This window comes from Merops nubicus, unplaced genomic scaffold, assembly GCF_000691845.1.
Source record: "Merops nubicus isolate BGI_N331 unplaced genomic scaffold, ASM69184v1 scaffold5368, whole genome shotgun sequence".
Classification (NCBI taxonomy): Eukaryota; Metazoa; Chordata; class Aves; order Coraciiformes; family Meropidae; genus Merops; species Merops nubicus.
Window position 1 is genome coordinate 70,274 of NW_008625005.1, and position 23,827 is coordinate 94,100.

A 23,827-nucleotide genomic window follows, 5' to 3' on the forward strand; every position below is an offset into this window, starting at 1 on the left:
CAACACAATGAAAGCACCACACATCTTATAACATTTCTGGGTCGTCCCTTATGGAAGTTGAGAGGTTTGACCTGTCGTAACTGCCTGAAACTGGAAGAACTGCAAAGGGTTCTTCATTTCAAGGAACCAAAACAGAGGCAAGGAAGGAGGAAATCCCATCAGCAAATAATATGAATAAATTTGCAACAAGACTTAAATACTGATATGAGAGAAACCTGCTTAGAAAATACATTCATTACTGTTCGAACAATCCAATGAGGTGCAGACATTTGGTTAAAGTGTGGCTTAATATCCTTAAAGATTTCTGGATGTCATGTAACAACAAACATTATGCAACAGACAAACTCCTTTGAAGAACATTTAGAGTTCATTAAAATTGACCAAGAGACACAATCCAGATTCATGAACTGAAAAGGCAACATATTCTAGAAAGACATGATCGTCGTGACAAGTCGTAACATCTTACAAGGAAGAGCCTTTCTCTCAGCTTGCCTTATGTAAAAAGAAATGTAACAAAGTGCTCACAGGTGGAGAAAGCATTTAACAACTGGTCTTTTAGAAAAAGCTATACATTAAAGATGTAAAAATAAATGAAGTGTTGAAGACCAAAGACAACAAAGATGTGGGCCAAAGTCACCCAGCTTCAAAGTCATTAAATTTAATCAAAAAAAAAAAAAAAATTCTATTTGGACCTCAACTACACTGAGTTTACAGAAATCAATTGTTAAATATTTAGCTTCACAAACTCTGCAAAAATGAGTTAGTGGCCTACAAAAGTCTTATATATAATACATTATCTTAAAGATCATATTTACAAAATTTATTAACAAAAAGACTGCAAAATTCTGAGTCAGACTGCAGTGCCTTGCCTTGAGTTTTCTGAAGTTACTCTGAAAAAGATGAAAGATTATTGCTCTAATTTCCATACACAGAAAACATTATGCAGTCTTTTCAAATAATTCTTAAGAGATTGTGTTTGAGAAGGAACATGAGTACACCCTACCTTCATATTAAGTCCTTACCAAAGGTATTGCATTAATCCATTATATAGTCTTATAAAGTGCACTCAGCTGCACATCAATATGTAAATATTAGTCACAATTGTATTTAAATAATTTAAAATTTATTATCCTCTCTTTTTACCCCTTGGTTTCAATGAGCAGGATTTTGGACTAATATGTGCCAATTCATTTTGCACTGCTACTTTGCTTGGGAAATCCTGACTTTTGGGGGTAAGAGATTAAAAGCAGCATTAATATTCAGGAATTCATATAAGAGAGTCAAGGCTAGGAACTACATTCTCTGTCAGATATTGTTACTAGAGAAATCAGAAAAATCTCACCACCATGACTTCTCCAGGCACTTTTGTCTGCCTGTAGTTAAAGGGCTTTGGATAGCTACAGTAAACAGATAAGGTGACCAGCAGAGTCTGCCCATCATACAGCTACTAAAATGCCATTGCCAAATTAGCATTGCCAGAGGCAGAGTGCCAAAAATATTTATGGCCCTTTTTGTACACCACAATATACAGTAATACAGAGACTGCTTCTGCTAAACTGTATTTCTGTTGGGTTGGGGTTTTTTCCCCTTCTGAATGAAGTGACTTAGGACATCATGGTGATTAACAGGGGAAAAAAAAAATGTATAATCACTTGTTTCCATAAGGCCAGTACAAGCTGCTGTGAAACCAGGTAGCTTTCCTTTGTGGTACTAGTGCATCGTTAGTACAGCGCAGTCTTGTCTGAAGATAGGGTTCTAGGTGTCAGCAGTATTTCTGTTAAGAAAAGAAATGATCATCAGGGGAAATATACACCTTTTTGAGAAAAAAATGGTCAACATACTGCATTTTGAAAAGAGAATACTGACAGTCAGTGCTGGAGCAGCAAAATAGCCCCTCAGTGCTCCACTTCAAAGAGAAATTTGTACACAAGAAATGCTGTCCCAGAATTTCCTGAGCATGTTATTTGGGCATCTTCAGTGTGACACACAGGTTTGGAACATCTGACATTTCACTTTCATTTCCCCCTCTTTATACAAGGTATTTGCAATCCTCCAATACCTTCCTTATTCCCCAGCAGCCCTCAGATTATTTTGACTGCTTCCTTAGGTACCTTATATGGAACTTCATGAGGTACTTTCTGCTTCAATAAATTTAGCTTACCTCATTAGTACATTGCACATGCCTTGGTATTTTGTGGAAAGATTACAGCAAAAGTATGTCTAGTATTTCAGCCTTCTGTGCAGTGTCTCTTATTAGCTCTTTTTTCCCTTAAATAATGGGCCATAGTTTCTTGCTATGCATACACAAGCTATTCTAAGGTATTACAAGAGTATCAGCAGCACCTTGTTCCAGAAGGACACTGTGCTACCAGGACTCTTGGTCAAATAATCTTTTACACCTGCTGAAGATGCTTCTCACAGTCTGTGTTTTGCTCGCTGGGGTTTCTCCAGACTCAGAAGCATTTAAGCATCCTTTGTGCAGTTCAAGCTTTGATCCTACCTATGATACTTCAAAGTCAGCAGCTAATCACAGCACACAGCTTGGGTTCATCATGGATCTGCCTGAATTATCATCAAAAATCAGGTATCTCGTGGGGCATATAAATGGTAGGTCGACAGTCGTAAATACAAACAGGGTAACTGAGAAAAGGTCTGTGCCAGAGGAACGGCTCTAAGCAAACTGTGCTCAGTGGGAAGAGACTCGAGACCTTTTTGTCAGTCTTTATGTAGAGCTCACCTGGTCTGGACCCATAGGCATCCCTGACATGGGCATGGCATTAATATTCATCTGCCCAATGTGGCCGCCGCTGCCATTCATGTGCATCATACTGTAGGCTGCTGGGTTACCCTGGTGGCTGAACTGCTGCTGTGGGAAAGAACTGAACCACAAAAGGACAAACAAGATTACTGTCCAACAAGTTTACACATCGATTTATTGCCTTCCCTGCACAGCTGTCAATATGTGACAGATAAAATTATTTCTATATTTACTTGTTTCTACCTAATATCTGTTTAACAAAAACAGAAATCTTCATCTCAAAAGGAATTCTGAATTTTTATATAGGCACTGAATTGTATGTATGCTTTTCCTACTGTAGCCTTTTTGGAGGCTTCTGTTAGGGCTGTACAGTCCACTGTAATACCATTCTGAACTTTTCAAGTTCCCCCCCCAGGTTGTTTTTTCAGTATTTGAAGACTGAATATTGCTTCTAGTTACTAAGATTGCAGAGGTCCACTAAGAATTAATGGAGCTAAGCATCAGATAAATTAATCAATTTCCTTTACTGGAGCAGGATTAAGGACAATACAGTCAATAGAGATATAATTGTTTTTCCCCCTCTTCTTAATCCTCCTACTACAAGCTGGTTGGCCTACATGATCCTGATGGTCTTTTCCAACCTAAAAATGATTCTATGAAGCTATTTAACACAGCTTCTACTTTTGAGAAAATGAAAGAACTTTCAAGGCACAGGGTATAACTGCAAAGTTCACCTGCTCCTGGCCATGCTTCCTGACGGCCAGCCCTTCATCTCAGGGGACTGGTACATTGTTGCTGTCTGAGGATGCTGCATCAGAGGATTCTGGGAGGGTCCAATTCTTGATGACATCATTGGGTTGGGAGGGCTTGATACCCTGCTAAACGCAGGATCAGGTTGTTGGCTTATTCCTTAGAAAACAAAGAACAGACAATATGCTTCAGTTATCATCAGCTACTACTTTTTGTTTATCTTCTTGCAATGGTAGGGAGGAGAAACATCATCCTTTTTTGTAGAAGTATTTTCCATTTTTCAGAATGATTGGTATTTATGTAGTTTGGATTAATAACTGAAAAAAGACAAAAAAAAAAAGACAAAAAAAAAAAGTTAGTACTAGTACCATAGTTAGGTGGATAGGGGAATTGCTGTGGAGGAACTTGAGCCATTGGAGGGCCTGTCAATGCACTATCCATGCTTCCTGAGGCAGTCACATTTGGTGGTGGACTGAAGGCCTGAGGTTGCTGCTGCTGCTGCATCATCATTGCCATCCTCTGTTGTCTAAAATGGTGACTTATTAGCTCCCTGTTACGCTGAGCCACCATTTGAGCATTAAGAAAACCTTGCTGCTATCCCCCAAAGAAAAGAAAAATCATATTAGAAAACACTTTCACAAATGAAATCATGTCAGTCAATCAAACCACCTACACTCCAAGACCCAGTATATCTATTACCAGAACAGTTAATAAAACCCAGAGCCAGTACAAAAATCATCAAAATATCAGAAAAAGGTTTTAATTAAGCTGTCATTGGTACTAAATAAACAATAAAGTAGATTTGGTATCATATCCTACTTGGAAAAGATCACTGGCACACCATTTATTGACAGCATGACCTAATGAATAAATCCCTCTGAAATCTCATGAATATGCAAGCTAAAAACCCACCTTTTTTAATTGTACAGAGGAATAAAACAAAACAAAAAGGAAACCATAACAGATGGTCCAAATTCTACACTGCCACGTGAAAGATGCGTCTATTTCAAAATTCCTGTTTCAGACAGCTCGTGTAGTAGTTACTGACCTGGGATCCCACCTGGGGCTGCATGACTGGTCTCATCACTGAGGTACCACCACTGACTGGATTCTCCATTTTCATTTCAAGCGCCTGACGGGTCTGATTCATAAACTTGGAAAAAGAAATTTTAGCACTATTACCTTGAAAATAGCAGCATCTGAACAAAGTCAAGGTAACTCCTCCAAAAAACATTCTTTACAAACCTGTTGAGTCTGTACAGTGCAGTGGTTAATTTTTAACTTGTTTGATCTACCTGAAGCACTAATTTGTTCAGCTAAGCAGCTCGAACACACATAAAAATCATCCAAACAATGCAGCACTAACTGGCTTTACTTTTTTCCTTCCCTTGAAATTAGCACTTTTTAAGAATAAATGTTTAGCAGGCTGTTTGTTTCAAATCATGTTTTGAGCAGAGACCACTAGCTTTACTGAAAATAATAAAGTTCTGTCTCCTTCCCTCTCCATTAGAAAACCCCAGAGCCACACAGGCTGAGCAAATGTCAGAACCACCAAAGACAACACAGTATTTCCTAAGGATTAAACCTTGCCATTCCAGGTCACACAGCACCATCTCAGTTTTCTGAGTTCTCCTTGTACATTGATACCAGGACTGCATTTTCACAACAGAATTCACTGCTGAAATCGGGCAGCAATTTTTTAAGTAGCGCTTTCAACCCAGTGTTAAGATCTGTGTGGCTGTATCTACTCTCTCACTTCTCATCCTAAGAAAATACTTAAAATGACATCAAATCAACAAATGGAAAGCAAATCTGTATTTCAATAAGCTCAAATGATTAGCTAGAAAATATAGTGAAAAAGAAGTAACATTTGATTTACAGGAGAAATGCAGCTTTCCATTTGATGACATCAGTGAGATTCAGAAAAAAGCTCAACCTTAACATGGTTAAAGAGATCATCCAGAGCTACACCACACAAGTCCTGTTTTCAGTAGCAATACTGCTGTGTGCTGCAGGGAACAACCCAGTCTGTACCTAATGAGGTTCATAAAGGAGCAGCACTTGTCCTAATAAAGGTTCTTTCACTCCTACAGCTATTGGGCAGTCTGTGCAAAGCACTGTTGAAGGGAGAAGACCCATCCCTTCGCCCATCTGCTGCAGGGTGGATTTTCAGGTCCGTGAAGAGGCACACTGCAGCGTGCACCTCAGCCCATTCCAGCACTGGGGGAAAGTGTAAAGACAGGAGTGTAGGACTACCTGCTGCCCCTGGAGCCTCTGCTGGAGCTGCATGCGGAGCTGCTTGGGCGTGCTGGCTCGAGGTCTCATCGCGCTGGCTCTCGGATGCATGCTTTGCAGGGGGAAGTTGCTCTGTTGGCTCATCTGATTCATCACAGAGTTAAAGGATGGCTGTTGTCCCTGAATGTTACTAAAGCCACCTGGCATTGCTGCCCCCTGCCCTTGGTAGGGCTGACCATATAACGAAGGCTTCTGGTCAATCATAACTGAAGATTCCTGACCTTGAAATGAATCTTGTTTAGGTTCCAAAGCTTGTCCCTTGAACAGATACAAAAGTGTTTTCACTAGCAGCATGTTCTTTCAGTAAGAATACTTAAAGAGAGAGTAAAGCTAACACAGCATACAAGCACCAATAGTTTCTTGGGAAGAACACAGCATGGACAGGTTACTATTAGTTTTGTCTTCAGACAAATAAGTAGCAGGAGTTATTCAGGATTTTCTTTTTTTCAAATGAGCTCTGCTGCCCACTGCTTACATAGGCAGACCAGGATCACTATTCAAGCTCTTCTGCACTTTTAAACTGCTATTTGTACCAATAACAGTGTGATTTCATGTTTTTTAGCAAGTTTCAAATTATTTCTAGAATTCCCTTTTCCTAGTTGCTAGCCATGCAAATTCAAGCTGGAACTGGAGGAGATGGAAGTGTCCTCCTGCTCACACGTCACTGCCAGCCAAATATTTCACAACCCAAGCTCAGCTGATGATACTTTACTAAAGAAACCCAACACGATTCTCTGCTTATAGCTTTATAACTATTTATAAAAATAAACCTATACCAATACAATAAATTTATATAAGCAGATGTCATTTTATGGTTTTGTAATGCCCAAGAAGTTTATTCAATACTGAACTTCTCCAATGAAAATCATCACTCGATGCTTTCAAAGGCAAATTCAGGAAAATGAAGGAAGTGAGGAAGCCCTCTTCACTTTCTTTTCAAGTCACAAAATAGTGCAGAGATTTGGAAAATAAATGGCCCAATTCTGTTTCCTTACTTGGTTTACAAGGTCAGGAATTCCTAAGGCTCTGTCAATTTCTTCCAGACCTGTCACATCCGTATTGCTCAGCAAGGTGTGCAGCTGATCCAGAAGTGCCCTTTCATCATTCTGGCCTTCTATACTTGGTGCTGGACACAAGAGGTCATCCAAAGAACTTCTAACTAATTGTCTATAAATATAAAAAAACATTACATCCATGATGGGCTACAAAGACATACATATAGGTTTCATACAGTATTTGACCTGGAGTTGACGAAGTGCTATAATCACCCAGAAGACTGAAGACAGACTTAAGAAATTAAATCCCAAATTTAGGTCCTAAAATGTCCAGTCAACTGCCATGTATCCTTCGACACAGCTAAATTTGGTTTTCTCCTAGCTTCTGCATGTGCCACAAAAACATGATTTCAGATTTTCCCACCTCTTTTCTCTGTGCCTCCCAACTCAAGGACTGATTGATTTTGTTAGCAATGCCTTTTGTGGGGCTGGCTTTAAGGATATCCAGTGTCATATCATCAGCAGAAACAGAAATAGATTCTGACCCCAATCTGTTACCCCCACTGTATATGCTATATTAATATTTTTCCAGGTCTTAAATTCTTCTGAAGAAACAGTGAACAGTTGTATTTAAACTTATCTTAAAACCTTCCCCAATTCTACCTGTTTTGTGAACCCCGCGACGCTTGCTCCATGGACAGCATGTTGTCAGGCCACGATCCTGGTTGGTTAGACGATCCTGATTGTGCATATGGATTCCCCCCCATGCCAATGTTTATTTCATTTGGCCCTACAAGGTAAAATATTTGTTTGGCCTTTAAAAATGAAAGGTGTTATCTTGCTCTCAGTGTTCACCTAAGGCACAAATTGTCAAGCAGCTTCTCAAGCTTTTCCATTAGCATGTTTTAATGTGTATACATACATGAACGCTCACTCAAGATAATTTCAGAAATATAACAGATTTACAGACCCCAGATTTAAAAATGACAGTGATCTAAAGCTGCTACCCTATTAGAGCAGAATTGCTATTTCTAATCCTTAAGCTTCTAGAATAGGAACTTGACAGATACAGCAAATTTATAGCCAAAAAAATGTTTCTTTTCTGGCCACTGAAATCTGGGTACTAGCAAATACACATTGTCATAGTGATATCATCAACATTTGGCATTTTAAATTACAAACCACGGTGAAAATCAAAAGAAACAGAAGGTAGGTAAGAACATTTTGAATAGGCAGAAGGAAGGCCTTACTCCCAAAGAGCAGAGACATACAGCACTACACAGGAGTTCCTGTCATCCCATTATTCCCCCATATTTATAGAAATCACCCAGCAATAGTAACTATTTCTAGAAGGCTGAGGAATTCCGACTCAGTCATGACTCCACAAATTTCTTACAGATTTAGCCTTATGTTCACATGTTGCATTGAAACAGTAAGTCTGTTTAAGAGAGCTGGTAACAGCCCTGGTGTCTTCCACGACAAAAAAGTAAAAAAAAAAGGAATGTCACTGTCTATTTTGGCCCTTTTGGGGCATGCCGGCATTGGCACAATAGACAGGAGAATTTTGGCTCTAGGCTAAACTTCTGTTAGAGACACAGAACAGAAAAACGTACAGTTTTTAAAACTCTCCTCTTATTTCAGACATGCAGCTTATTTTCTCCCATACAAACATGAATACTTAAAAGAAAACTGGTATTTGCAATACAGTTTTATATGAAATTTGGATGCTCCATGTGAGAAGAATTTTGAAATACCTAAGAAAAAGCTTTAAAAACCCCTGGTTACCAAGAATTTAACAGCAAAACCCATCTATATCAAGTACAATGAAATAATCAGCATACTAGTGTCTTCAAATAGAATCATAGATAGCATTTAGCTCCTAGAAGTTAGAGAAATGGTGCACTAAAGAAATACAAAGAAATTATGTCCCCAAAATCTGGAGACTCAGCATGAACTATCTGTGTAGAGAACACCCAGATATCAGCAGAAGAAAACAAAAAGTCATCAAATGTCCCAGTTAGAGAACAACAGTCTTTACCTCAAAAAGGCTTTGGATGAAAAGCTAGTAGTCTACCAAAACCACAAAGATTCTGAGGATGAATGCTTGCTAAGAAACTCGTGAGACCGTACTATGTCGTAGAACAAGCAGCACAGAACTTACTCATGTGAACCATCTGCTGCTGGAGCACTGGTCGTGTGCCAGGGATGCTGTTGGAGCGGACGGGCAGCCCGGGCACGGAGCCCCCCGCGGCCCTGGGAAGGGAGGCGCCGAACTCGGGCCCTGGCCGCAGCAGCGACGCAGAACTGGCTGGTTCCAGTCTGTTCCCTTTTGAGCTGGGCAGACCCCAGTCTCCTGACTGATGCTGACTTATCACTACATTTCTGTTGGGAGCACTTGCTAGAATGAAGAGCAGAAAACAGAATAGTTTTTCACCTAGAATACGTTACATATTTTGGCTTCACAATTATTTTTATGGGGTTTGGTTCTGTTTTACCAAGAAGGACACCTGCCAATGACAGTGCAATTCACCGACCTCCTAGAAAAGCATCTAAAGCTTACCATGCCAACAAACAGCTATATTAATCTAAATATATTTTAAATTAATGACAGACTGCCATCATGACCTGTTCTTGCTTCCACGTATTAAAACCTTATGTTGAACTCAAAACTCGAAATACTACAAAATAATTTAACAACTAAACAAAAGTAAAGTACTGGTAATAATATACAGATAGATAGTTCTGTTATTATTTTACCTAAGGACAATTATTTAATGATTTAAAGCATTTATATGCTGACAGTAGGATTAGTATTCTTTAATGTTAAGGTTTCTTCTAGCCAAAATTCACATTATAATCTTGCAGTCTTTTTACATTAAGATATATTTGTACACAATCAACAAACCCAGATTTGTTCCAAAATTTTCCTGATTTTCAATCATTCTTGGACTTCCACCCATCAAGTTTTGCTTCTGTAGCATGGAGAACACATTGACATTCCTCACTGGAGCACTCGAGCCCACTGGGCTGTCTAAAGACAAGGCTCTGTTGAAAGGTGGGCGAGTAGACTGCACAGACTGGGGACTCCTCATACCTGTTAAGAATTAAAAGATGCACACAATTGTACATTTTAAATTAAAAGCACTATTACCTAGATAAAGAAATAAGTCTGATCAATTTATGGGCACATGTATTTGACCTTAAACAAAAGAGGAATAGTTATTTTGCTTATCTTCTCACTATACAAAACACAGTTTGAGTACGCAGTTAGGACAAAACATTCCTTCTGATGTCTTGTCTCTGAAATATCTTTATTAGACAAACCCAGAAGAAGCCATAAAATGAGGAACTGAAATTGATATTATTCATTGTGTGTAGAGTAGCTGAGTGCTGTCAGCACACTCAACAGTGTACATAATAGCCTACAAAAGCATAATTAGCCATTTTACATTGCACGTGTCCTTGAAGATACAGGAGACCAAGAAAGTATTCTCTAAAGGATTTGAGGATACATTATGTTTGCATCATGCAAAAAGAAAATCTTCATTTTAAAGCCAAACAGATAATAGATTAAATTCCTTACCTAATAGGGCACTTCCTTGAAATATTGCTTGCTTTGTTCCAAGGTTATTTGCATTTCCAGACATAGCATTATTGTAAAACTCCGAACTTGTCAGATCACCTAGAATTGCATCCAATTTATCCAAGTCTCCACTCATCTGAAAAAGATACAGTAAATACTGAGGTTATTTACCATCATATGGCTATCCTTCAGCTTTTATTTAGTTCCTTGCTAATCTTGGAGGATGTAACTAGAAGACAAATGTTTTCCTTCACTGACAGTGCATGTGGCTATCTTGCAATTTCCAAAGAATTTCACATACCATTAGGCTACATTTTTTTAAGAGTATTTTGCTTGGCTAATTTTGAGAATTAGGAGAAACTGGAGGTACAGATAAATAAAATAGAAAGCACATCTGAATATAAAAAATTCAGTAGTTACAAATTACAAAGATAAAAACATTAAGGAGAGCAAACAGGACCATGTACCATTTAGTGACAAATAATGTGTTTGTTATACACAAAAAGTCTGGGTTGGTCACCTGTAAACACAATACATGAAAAGTACCCACAGATTTTTCAGGTCAATGGGAGTCCCAACCTCCTTTTAAAATTAGTCTTTAGTTCAGACAGTTTTAACAGTAAAAGAACTCCATAAACAGTAGATTCATATCTTCAAAAAACAAACTTCTCCGTGTTAATTTGGTCTCAGGAGCAAGTATTGAAACTACATACTGCATATTATCCCACAATTGTTACTGACTTTTCTGTAAGTGGCACTCAAATGTTTAAGGTGTTTCATTTATAATCAGCCACTAGCCAATATAAAAACCAATGTGCAGTAATTTGTTATTTGCATAGTTATTACTGACTTGGGAAACCCAAGTTCTAAGATACCAACATGTTTTCAGTAAACTGCAATACTGACCAGTATTATTTACTTAGAAGAAGCTCCCAATATAGCTTCCAAATGAACTAAACAAAAGAAATGTTATCTGCACTTTATTCCCTAACAAGTGTACCACTGCTTTCAGGAGAATGGTTCCATGGTGATATTGTTTGTTATTTCACTATATTTCTTGCAATTTCAACTCTAAAAACAGTGAAACAAACAAATATATGTATATTTGTTTGAACACCGAATATATTTCTATGTTTGTGTATGTAGAATGACATTTTCCCATTTAAGGAAAAAAAAGCACTAAAACCAATAAACAAACTAAAACCATTCTATAGCTATTTTTAGTATTACACATTTTTGTCTATAGTTTATATACTCAAAAGAAAATAAACCTTTTGCTATTGTATTGCGAAGTAATCGCAGAGACAGTTACAGCTAGTATTAGAAATTGAGCTATAGCTCCATTTAATAAATATGTGCTATGTGAAATAGCAGATGTTAAAGATCTGATTTTAAATAATAATTTGGAAATATACTCTACGTTAATTGTACTGTAACTTAAAGAACTGTATTCCAGGACATCTGGTTACACACATATCCCGCAGTTGTCTGTCTCTGTGCTTTTCTAGTTACAATAAAACCTGAGAGTATAGTTTCACATCATTTGCACAGAACTTTCTTAGAAACATTCACACATGCAAGAAACCACTGGTGTGATCACTTCCATCATTCTACACCATACTGTACCTCCTCCGATGGTTCTGTTTTTATTTTCATCTCTTTTTCTTGACTAGAAGTAGGAACTGTAGAACTACTGCATTGTCCCATTTTATTATCCACATTCTCTACTTTAGGCTTCAACTCTTTGGAAAGTGGGTCCTTAACATCATCCTTATCTAACAAGTATCTTAGTAAAGCATTGTTTTCCTTCTTCTTTGGGCTCAGTTGTTCCTGTTTGACGGTGCCTTCTCCACAGGGGGCTGTATTACTAGCATCATGATAGGTGTCTTTACCAGTAGCTTCAGCTGTGATCTTTGCTACCTCTGCAGGAGAATTGCCATTTTGCAACAGTTTGTGTAAAATCCTATGCTTCTCTTGCAGGAGCGAGCCATGCATGTTTGAGGAGGAGGATACCCCTCCAGATGTTGACGAGGAAACTCCTGAAGGACTGGTAACGTTGGTAGAAGATTCTTTACAATTTGAGTCCAAAGGTGAGTTTGATGCTGTAGAATGTCCTCTTTCATCTGAGGAGCATGTGAGTAGCTGAAGCAGTTTTTTATGCCCTTTGCTTTCAGAGGGTCCCCTCTGACTTTCAGAAGCCTCCAGGTTTCCCTCTTTACTTTCTTTTTCACTAAGGAGATCTCTGCTGTTTGACTGGCAGATGGAACTTTCCACTTGGTTTTGTTCACAATACAAACCAGAAGGACTTTTGGAGTCCTGGGTACTTGTTTTACTTTGCTGGGCTATGCTCACGTTTGGGGAGTTATCCAGTTTTGGGCCAGGTGAAGAAAGGGTTGATAAAAGGGAAGTTCCAACACCCTCACTAATAGCTTGAAGAGCACTAAGAGAGCTGCTAGAGAAAGCGCTGGTGCCGGTGTTGCTGGCGGGTGCCATTGGAGAGTGCATACCTGCATCACACAACAGAGATCAAACTCATTAGTCTGCAGTAATGTCTGTACCTTCTGTTGTTAGCTTATGTATGACTGCCACACCAAGTTAATTATTTTAACATAAATTTTCACCATTAAATTGGGGATACTACATTTAAGTAATACATACAAGGTCATACAGAACAGTTAAAAAGGATGAAAGATGGAGTTCAGATCAAAGTGAGAAAAGACAGCAAAAAAAAAAAGACAAAAAGGAGCTAATAGCAAAAATAAAATACCTGTAGCTGGAGAAAACTGGTGTGAACTCATTTTTGGACTCCCTCGATTCCTAGGAGATATCATTAGATTCTGTTGGTTGGAAGTTAAGCCAGGACTACCATGTGGTGGGCTACTTATATTTAATCCATAGCTGTTGTTCTGGTAGGCAGAGGACTGCATTCCAGGCCCAGAGGTCACTGCCCCCATATTACCAGGGCCTCCATATCGATTGGTGCCGAGCTGACCCACTGCACTGGGATCTCCCACGGCGTAGCTCCTGTTCTGCGTTGGCATACCTTGGCCAGGTGACATGCTCAGGAGACCACCAACAGAATTTGTGTTTCCAGACACAGGTGCTCTGATGTTTTGCCCAACTGAGTTAGGATTTGGCCGATATCCATTTTGTTCTCTGTAAATTCAACAACATCCCAAGAAAATAAAACCTTATTTGGACAGTATAACATTATTAAGTGATTTTCCATATATTTTTCAAAAAGAGTAGTGAGAATTCAAGCTTCCACAAAACCAAAACCAGGCCATGCCACTCATTTATTCACTACAGAAGTGCTTGGTCATTTAGGTGATTTAAGTACTTAGAGTCTCACCCCTTTCAAAAGGCTTTCATCAACAGTCATTAGTCAGATGTATCAGTTTAAACATCTTCCTTCTTTTACCCCCTTCCTGCGTCAATGCATGACACCATTCTACTGTGCACACAAATGATGCCCTGAACAATCTCAGCTACTCATTTTTCAGCATCTGGAGGCACTTTCATGCCAGAAGCAGACAGATTCCCTCCAGAGCGGCATCTCAATTATTCTTGCAATCCACAAGAACAGGTCACAGGAAGTGCTATTTATGGTACATTTAGCTTTCAGTCATCCATGATGTATCTGAGGGGGTTTTGTTGTCTTTTTAATTGGTCTGCAATTAAAAAGAGCAAGATAGAGCACATAACTGAGCATTTCTAATTTCCAGTGTTTCGTCATTATAAAAGTTAACCCAAAAAGAATAATGAATACATAATACAGGCTCCATGCAGGTACTGAGGAAAAGCCTCCCTTTTGCCTGTGACTGTCTTTCTGCCACACAGCTGGGAGTGTCAGTATTAGGTTGACAAGTTTATTCCGATGCTATTCAGCTCTGCTTCCCAACTTATTCTCCCTCTGAGTTTTAATCAGATGAAATATTTTGGCATACTATTTTCTGCAGGTATCTTCAAGGCCAGATATGTTTTTGAAAGCTATGACACTTAGATGACAGAGAGATAGCACTGACTGCACCTTTGAAGGAAGTGGGTGGAGACAAATCCGTGGCGGTCGTTGGTCACGGGGTTTCGGAAGAGTTTGCTCTTCGTCTGCGCTGTCACTATGGTGCCATCCGCCAGAGAGAAGCGGTACAGGGGAGTTTCAGCATGGCCTTGTGTGTAAGCTGCAGAGAAACACACAGATACGGCCCACATGAAAAGAACAAGAATTAATAATATGCACTCTACAGATTTTTAACCCTTCATTTTCTGAAGATTAAAAAATATTTTAAAAAGACACACTGAAGACAGATGTTCAGAAAAAGGAAGTACTCCACATTTTCTCACAAATTAGTAGGGGGGAGATAAAAGTAAACATTATTTTGATGCTGCAGTATTTTGTGCTCACCATGCACAGCTGGCAAAGTGCTACATATCTTAAAGAGACTTCCAAGGCTAGCTTAGTAGGTTTCCATGGCTTCTCCCTGGGGAGGACTAACTATCACTTGAATACTAACTGTGCTAAAATATGTAGGTAATTAACATGGAATAGAAATAATATTTCATCTGAAGGTTCCAAAATTTCAAGTTTAGAAGTTCAAAAGTTATTTCAATTAACAAACTGTGGAAACCACTTCCTTTAATCTGAACTCCAAATTTCTTGTTAATTTAGGATTAATTTCATCAGTTAAGTCAAAGAACTTCCAGTGGAATGGAATCTCCATTTTCTGCCAATATAAGTTTCTCTTTTTTTAATATTCCCTCTCCTTGAATTACTTTGTGAATCTTTCAATAAGACTAGAGTTCAGAAAACTTAGAAAATGTCATCTTTCTTACTGAAGACAGTGGTTGTACTTCACTTTATCTATCAAGGTTATCAAATTAGCATTACAAAATACATAACACTGAAAACATTTTAAACTCTTGTATCTTAAATAAGAAAAAGGCATCAACACAACTGTTACCACTTTTAGTGAGCTATTCTTCAACACAAGAAAGGATGAATTAAAATAAAAAAGTCAAACTAATGTTAAACAAAAATAACAAGCTAATGATAATAAAGGATTGCATGTTATTACAGAAGTATAGCTGTCACTGTCATTGCTATATCCATCTGTGGAAAAGCAGCTTACTTCAGGCTCCCAGATCATATATCTGATATTTTCCATGAAAATTAGCAAAACAAACATGTAAGAAAACCAAAATAACTTCCATCAGAATTTCTATTTCTCAAGAGATCATCCTCCTTCAGTTTGTAAATATGAGTCACAGCAATTAACACTAACAAAATGTGAAGAAAAAAAAATCAAACTTTGGGTAAAATTTATCATTTTTGTTTTTCAGAAAAAACCCACAGCCACAGGAGCAGCAGTACAACCAACCACTGCAAATGGATTTTTACCTTCATGATAGTGGCGTTTGTTTGACCATGACTGTCCATCATTGTGGCACAAGAACCTCTGAATACACCGACGAATTATGTCTTCAAAGCCAGGCCTCATGGAAGACCGCAGTGAGTTTGTATCGATGTTGACAAGTTTGCCTGTAATAGCAAAGAATATACACAACTTAACCTCTTCATGAGTATGCCAGTCCTTTTGCATAAATATGGCATATTTCAGAAGGCTCCAATATCATAATTGTAATTATTCATCCTCCTGGCTGCAAATTTTGAATGTGCAGAAGTTACATCCATGAATTATCTGCCATATGATGCTGCTTCTTAAAACATCTGTATTCAAAGGGATTTCGATAAGTGAATAAGAGGAAGTTAACAACCCACAGGTTAATGCCAGAGCTTTAGAGAACAGTAATTTTAGTCTCTGGTTACAAGCACCCAAACAATGCATGCACAGTAGAATTTACAAAATTACTGACCAACTACTTCAACAAATAAACATCACAAATAGTAACTGGCATCTGAAAAAGCCCCATGCAGATTATGTAAGTATTTCAATGTGAGCAGCATAAAACACTTTAAACATTACCTATAAAAATACAGGCATTCTAATGAACTTTCATTTGCTTCAGCTATGATTTGAAATATTTATTGCATGTAAAAGAAAGCTCAATGACAACCATTTGAAATGCTGCCAGGTTAAAACACAAGTAACACTTTATACCAAGCTGCCAAACAATAGCATAGCAGCAGAGACAGAAAATGGGCCCCACAGTTCTTACTACACCTCACTGCCAACAACAGTATATTGAAAAAAACAGTTGGGAATTCTTGGTATGAATTCTGCTCATGATTACAGATACACAATTTACTTACAGACTTGATTTATTTAAAACAAAAGCACAGGGACCAAAACAAAAAAGATACGATCATACCTTCAGGCTGGGCACATAACTCACCTGAAAGATCGTGTCTCGTAATGAAGCTCTCAGGGTTTGTAGGAAATGCCCTTTCTGCAGTTGTGATACGACGTGCCACACAAATCATACAGGACTGCAAATCTGTGTTTAAAAAAGCATGTCTCTTTTCATTTCTCTCGTTTTATTCTTTTAAAGCATCTAATAAAATACCTGAAGTGTCTTCCATTGTTAAAATGGAAGTACAGACAATAAGAATGGAAGCTTTTGTATTCTGTTCTTACTTGAGAATGGATTGCAAAAAGCTACAGGTTTTGTAACATGTACCAAATACAAAAAAGCTTTTACTCAGAGATTTTTTTGTACAGAGTAATTCCACAAAATTTCCTACCTTCCCCTTCTTCCATCATAGCTCTTGGCTGAGATAAAGCAAAGCACTGCATTGTTTCATATCTCTGACGTATATCCTGGTGGCTGCCTACATCTTCCAAAAGATCATGAGAGGTTTTCACCATCATCCGGCAGTTGAATGTATGACTCTTCTGTCTAGGTGTTTCATTGGTCCAGGCAACTCCATTAACTTAAAAGAACACAGTAAGAATTCATAAAAACTTTCAAATAAAATAAATTCATAACTAATTTTTCTTAATTGAGATGTCTTTTTCCTAGGTTAGAGAGATTAAAGAATATTTTTAAGTGCTTTCTCAATATACCATCAGCTTTATATCTTGGCATAAACTAGTACTAAGAAACATGTAAAAAACCTCATTCACTTACATAGGACTTTCAGTCACTTGAAGGAGAGCAGAGAAGTCATTCACGTATTTAAAAAACAAGCAATTCCCTAAGCTAGTCTTGTAGCATTAGGAAACATATTCCTTTAGTATCTTTAAGTTACAGGTAAACAAATTGCAAAGGCTATTGCACAGTGGGAATTTCCAGCACATTTATTTCTAGCAGTGAGCTTTAGTAAGAACACAGTAATACTTTCCAAGATTAACTTATTTTTGTAGTTAAACACTCTTTGTATAAGTAATTTGTTTTTAAAGGTTATCCATTACAAGTTGGTTTTTTTCCTCACCAATTGTTTCTCCATAGCCTAGTAACAGTGTAGTAAGTCAACTTTTCTTACCTGAAGATTTAGGTAAGTTTTTAAGAAAGTCCTTCCGGTCCTCTTCATGCAAGATGCCATAGACACTTGTATTAACCAAATCTTCTTGTTTATATTGCAGATACTGTGTGACATTTTCTGACACAAATACTATGTTCCCATCTCGATTTACAACAAACAGGAAACCATCCAATGCCTAAATTTTAACATGACAACATATCATAAGACACACCACCTAATTCTGAATATACTTTAGTTTAAAACCGATATGGGTGATAAATGTCAAGTTACAATACATGCATTTCTTTTCAAGGGTAGAGCTCAAGTTTTGAATTTTTCTCTGAGAGAAACTGAGTCTGGTAAGGAATGATTTCCATATTAAAAATTCATATGTTCAGTTGTTATTCCAATGAGCTCCTTCAGAGTGATAATCAGCCTTCTTGTTTCATTCTTGCATTATTTGAACACAAGATACTGAATTTGTAATGTTATTTCAATAGCTGGCAAATTGAAACAAGAAGAAATTCAATAGAAACAAGTAGTAAGACATGAACATGAAGACATTTCCACCAGCAAGCAATGAGATAAGAGGGTCTATTCATATCTTAAAATACTGTATTTTCTTCACTGAAAGAAAAACTTAGTATCTATGTAAAACTATTAATTTTCAAAACTACTTTTTAATGGAATTGTAAATATAGGATTGGTTTTCTAGGCATAAAGTAACAGTATCTGATATGTACTTTTTTACAATTATTCTTAGGTTATATTACTTAATGACAACATTTGTATAAAGTGTTTCACAATTTAGAAACACAAACTCCAATATGCATCACAAATCTCTAGTCTTTGAAAAGCATAATCCATTTATTTTGATGCCTACCTCCTAAAAAAGGCAAAATATTCCTGATATTACTAAGCACTGCTTTAGTAGCACTTTGCTAATGGCTGCTGGAGAAAGTAAAGCACAAGAATATAGGAAAAAAGCCAAATGCTATTCTTCTCTTTCCTTCCACAGAGAATTTAAGCAAAATTAGGAAAACATGATAGCTTTTATTCCTGACCACTTCAAACATAGTTCTGTATAGTACCTGCATATTATTTATTTAGTACTATAGAATTGCAGGCTTTATTGTATCATTTTCACCTGCCTGCAATATTTATCTCCTTTGGGATTTACTAGGCCCTAATTTGTACTTTCCTGTAATAAAAGAGGTCCCAATGAATCCTTATCAATAACTCCTTGACCCGTAGAAGATACGTCAGCTTTCTGAACATCATCATCATTAGAAACTGCTTTTCCTGAAACCCAAAAGATACATTTCAGTAAAGCAACATTTCACATGCAGACCACACCATAATACTCCAAGCCAGATCCTAGGAAACGTGTGAATAAAGGCAATAAAAAAGCATGATTGACAGGGGAAGTCTCATATACTGTTAGTTACTTAAGACTAGAAGAAAACATCACAGCTACCTAATGCCAAACTCTTTGCTCACATAAATTGACTTAGTTTAAATATTTCTGCTGCTGCTTTTAGAATCATCTGTCTGATGAATGCCTGCTGAATCTTTCAATGGCCATTAAACGCATGCATTATATTGTCTCATCCTTGTGGTATTATTTTGATCATCTCATTGCCATTGGTCACAATCTTCGGATGCCCTCACCATTGTTCTACAAAAAGGTTTTGGCTCATGTATACATCGACACATTCAAATATTAACATGTATGTGTGTGTGTATAATAAAATCGTATTTTAAGAACCAACTTATCCTAAATAAACTGATTGTGGGGAAGGTGGAATCCATGCCAGGCAGCAAAATTACAGAGAAAATGAAAATGTTGTTCTGTGGTACTTGCTGGCTTGTTAAGCAGACCACTAGAAGAGTACAATATCGTAGGGGAAGTTTATTCTATTTATTCTATATTCTAAAATTCATTCTATAATGAAACAATTTCATTAATAATTCAATTAATAATTAATAATTTCTGTAATTAGAATGAATGAGATTACTCTAGAAAAACCTTAAAAACTGACAAAAAATACCAAGATTTAATGCATTTCTATTTTCTCCTTAGTTGACTTGGTTATATCCTGACTACAGTCAACTGCACTATTTAATTATCTGACCTCAAGCTAAATATATTTTATATATATTGGAGTCTAATACCTAACTGTTCAGGAGCATGTCTTAAACAGCACAAGAAAACAAAGCAAGGTCCATAACAACACAATAGGAAAACATGACAATAAAAATTAATATCTCTGATTGGAGGTGTGCCCCAGAAGTAACCAAGTATTTTGTAAGAAATATATTTCAAAAATCTAAACTCTCTTTAAGCATGAAGACCCTTGAAGTGAAAGACAACAGTACCTATTCTTCAGACCAGTGGGTATTTAGTATGTTGTACAAGCAGATGGTACAGTACCGTCTGAACTAGCTTAGGCTTTCCTAGCATTTTCAGGAAAATGCTAAGTGAGGCTGAAGTTTTAAACCCGATTCCCAACAAAAAGCAATGATAAATACTTGTTTACTTTTAAACAGATAATTATTTAAGGCATATTAAAGGCTTGACTCAAGTCAAGGTCTGAAGACTTTCTCAGGTACATGCTATTATGAAAAACTCAATTTCCAAAGTAACTACTGCTTTGGAAAAAGAACCATAAGAAAACAAAATTCTTTATTTTGGCTTAGCAGAGAACTGTACCTTGCTCTTTTATCTGTCGAATCTGTCTCACGGTTTCTTTTAAAATAGCACATTTGTCTGGTTTGACATTGAAGTTGTCAATGTCGCTCAGGTTAGCAGATATCAGCTCAGCCAGTTCTTCAATGTATTTGCTCTCCTGCTCACGCCGCCGCTTCTCACCACTGCAGGTCAGAGCAGGAACAGACACCATCAGCTCACACACTCACACACCATCGTGTACAGAAGCTGTGCTCACTCTGAACGTCCATGCACTTCATTTAACACCTGCCTACTAAACCTAGCTACTAGTTATGCTTCCACCAAACATAAATCTGAAGGGTGCATGCATTTTGTTAATTTGGGGTGGGGTTTTGTTTATAAGTGGTTTGGTTTTGTTTGTTTGTTTTGCTTTTTATATATATTTATGTTTTTGTGGGTGTTTTTTGTTTGTTTGTTTGTTTGTTTTAAGAATGTCAAGTACAAATTTATCTTAAGAGGACATGAGAAATATATTCACCCAAATAATCCTCCCATGGTTATTCCATTGTCAAATTTAATGAAAACAGCAATTGCCCATTACAAAATTGTAACATTCTGTAAAGTGTATTTTAACCTTAAAAGTTAGTTTAGATTTGTTTAAATTTATTAGAGAAATAAAATAGTTTCAACATTCTATGAAATTGCTTTGGTTTGCTTATAACAAGATGCCTGCAGAAGGTGGCACCTCAGAAATCTCTAGGCATCAGGAAAAAAATTCCATCTCAACATCCAAGAAAAGCAGAATCCCAGACAACCTAATGATGCTGGATAAAGTCCCCCCTTGAAATTCCTTTTCCTACATGGATTAATGTTCTGAGTAAAGACACTATCTACTGCCTAAATCAACAGAGAGAACAGTGTCATACACAAAATATGCCAAGAGTAGGAAAACGAAGACTCAAAAGAAAGGACGGACAAGAATGGGCACACTGAGGGAACAAAAAAAGAATTCATATTCTTTGAGAAGAAACAAAATGAAAGACTTAGGAAAGTATACATGGACCAATACCAGAGAAATACTTGAGAAAGCAGGGGCTTGAATGAAGAAAGCTAATGAAAGCTGAGAAACTGAAAAACAATCCTTGAATGGACAGACAAGACACTAGAAAAAGGGAAAGAACAATCACAAAATGACACTGGAAAATGGTGGGAGAACCCAAGGATCTCATACACAACCTACTGCATGATGAAGGTGATTAGCATGGTACAGTGGGGACACATAAAGGGGAGAAATATGAGTACACATGATGCCTGGTATTTTTGTGAAACTGAAGATAAACGTAATAAAGGTTAATGCTCTGTGGAAACAAGAACATGAAAGGATAACACAGCAAGTAATTTGGTGGAAAGCAATGACATGGAGAGGAACAGAAAACACAGTCCCTCAGGTAATGATCTCTGACAGAGTTGAATGAGGGCAGGAAGACAACACAGAATGCCAGAATTTGAGATGAACTTGCAGAGAACTAGTCTGAAGAAACAAAAGTCAAATTAAAAAAAAAAGCTCAACCTAATGCAGTATTCTGTGTTGACCATAACCACCTGGCATGAGGCCTGCCAAATCAGTTACCAGGTATAAGATGCTGCCTTTGAAATTGCTATGAAGAGTAGTTTTTCTTCTTTTGCCTTGCAACCAGAGCTTCAAACAGTGATTCCTTATATGTTCACTCTGTTAAGATTTCCACAAGAGTCTAATAATTGAACATAGTTCATCAGCTTTGGCGTATCTACACATACTAAATACTCAAGCTGTGCATCTTAACAACAGAAGCTGGCCTAGAGAATTTTTCAGCCTAACAGAATTATTAGTTAGAACTTACTCTAAATTGCAATGAAAACTTTAAAAATATTTTTAAAAAATCATCAAAAGAGAAGAAGAAAGGTATTAACCTACCTTGCACCTGGTGTATCACAGGGCAACGGCTTGCGCTTCCTTGACTCACTGGTCAAGCTATCCAAGGAGTTTTCTCCTAATCCACTCATCTTGACCATGCATCAGCAACTAAAAGCAAGTAAAAATTGTGAATGAAACTCTCAAAAGAATAATTCAAAGTGCAGAGAACTTATCCCAATAAGTTATCCAAATAATAATTTGTACTATAACTCATAAACATTCTTACTGTTAAAAAATAACATTTACTTTTTTTTTTTACTTTTTACATTCTTTATGCTTTACCTTTTTAAAAAATCTAGTTTTTATTTTGCCAAAACATATGTTTACAAAGCCTTACATCAATGTAAGCAAAACTAAATATAAAAAAAGCATTTAATTAGGTTCAGAGATATTGAAAATTTTATTTTAAAATGTTGCACCACATTATGAGACCACTGTATAGCTCCAATCTATGTGAAAAGAGAAAGATTCTTTCTGGTTTAATGTATGCTTAGATAACTTGAAAACAGAGTGGTATTTGATGTTACACCACAAACTACTTAAATACTAAGGATCAAGTTAGATACCAATTAAAGAAAAAAAGCAAGTGATACTCAAGGCAATGAAGGATGGGTGACCAGAACACTGAAAATACATAAAAATTGAAGAAAATTTCCCTTTTTGTATGCTCATTTCTTCTCATCATGTAATTTAACCACTGCAGCCATAAATAATCATTATACTTAGGAGTAAATCAGCAAGCCTAAATGAAAGTTTCACACCTGAATCAGTATAAAGCCAACAGATTACTATTAACAAGTAACTCAACATGTTACTGTAACCTTAACTTCATACCTCTTGATAAACCCTCTAAAACAGTTTTCTAAAGCTTTGAGGACAAGGCGAGCAAAGACTTCAGAACTCTTTCAACTCACTTGCTTCTGCAGCAAAGACTGGGCCATAACCCAGTAAATAACAGGCTGCTTTTGTTAAAGCCTAGTTATGTTAAAGAAGCCTGGCACACTATATATCCATGACACCTCTCCCTTCTCTCCCAGGAGGAAAAAGGAACAGTCAGATCCTGCTATGCTACAATCCATGACATGCTGATGGAGGAAAACACTTTTTAATGGTTCTGTGCTATTTTTCCAGCCAGAGCATTTCGGAACATAATTTGAACTATAAAAGAACTATTAAATAATCTAATAACGGTGGGGTGGGAAGATTTTTGTACCATGATGACAACAAGACACGTATGGGTAGTTGGAAGTTTACCATTATTTTATCCTTTTTACAGAAATTTCCAAATTAAATTGAACTTACTGCAATATAGTACAGATTGCAATTGTTTACCCCACACTGCATCAACAGTAAAAGGCCTTAAATATTTAGATAAAACAATTACACTTCTTAGTTGGAGGA

The 23,827-nt window shown here is 37.1% G+C and overlaps 1 protein-coding gene across 1 annotated transcript; it reads right to left on the reverse strand.

Moving 5' to 3' along the window:
- Positions 1 to 2,722: 2,722 nt before the first annotated feature.
- Positions 2,723 to 22,515, reverse strand: NCOA3 (nuclear receptor coactivator 3). The gene is given in 20 exon segments (XM_008945523.1): positions 2,723 to 2,879; positions 3,493 to 3,667; positions 3,877 to 4,102; positions 4,557 to 4,661; positions 5,765 to 6,061; positions 6,799 to 6,970; positions 7,462 to 7,588; positions 8,960 to 9,196; positions 9,704 to 9,892; positions 10,382 to 10,517; positions 12,008 to 12,888; positions 13,149 to 13,537; positions 14,412 to 14,559; positions 15,777 to 15,917; positions 16,733 to 16,834; positions 17,082 to 17,270; positions 17,823 to 17,997; positions 18,982 to 19,103; positions 20,515 to 20,687; positions 22,427 to 22,515. Coding segments are annotated over 20 exon segments (4,230 nt in total).
- Between the last annotated feature and the right edge of the window lie 1,312 nt (positions 22,516 to 23,827).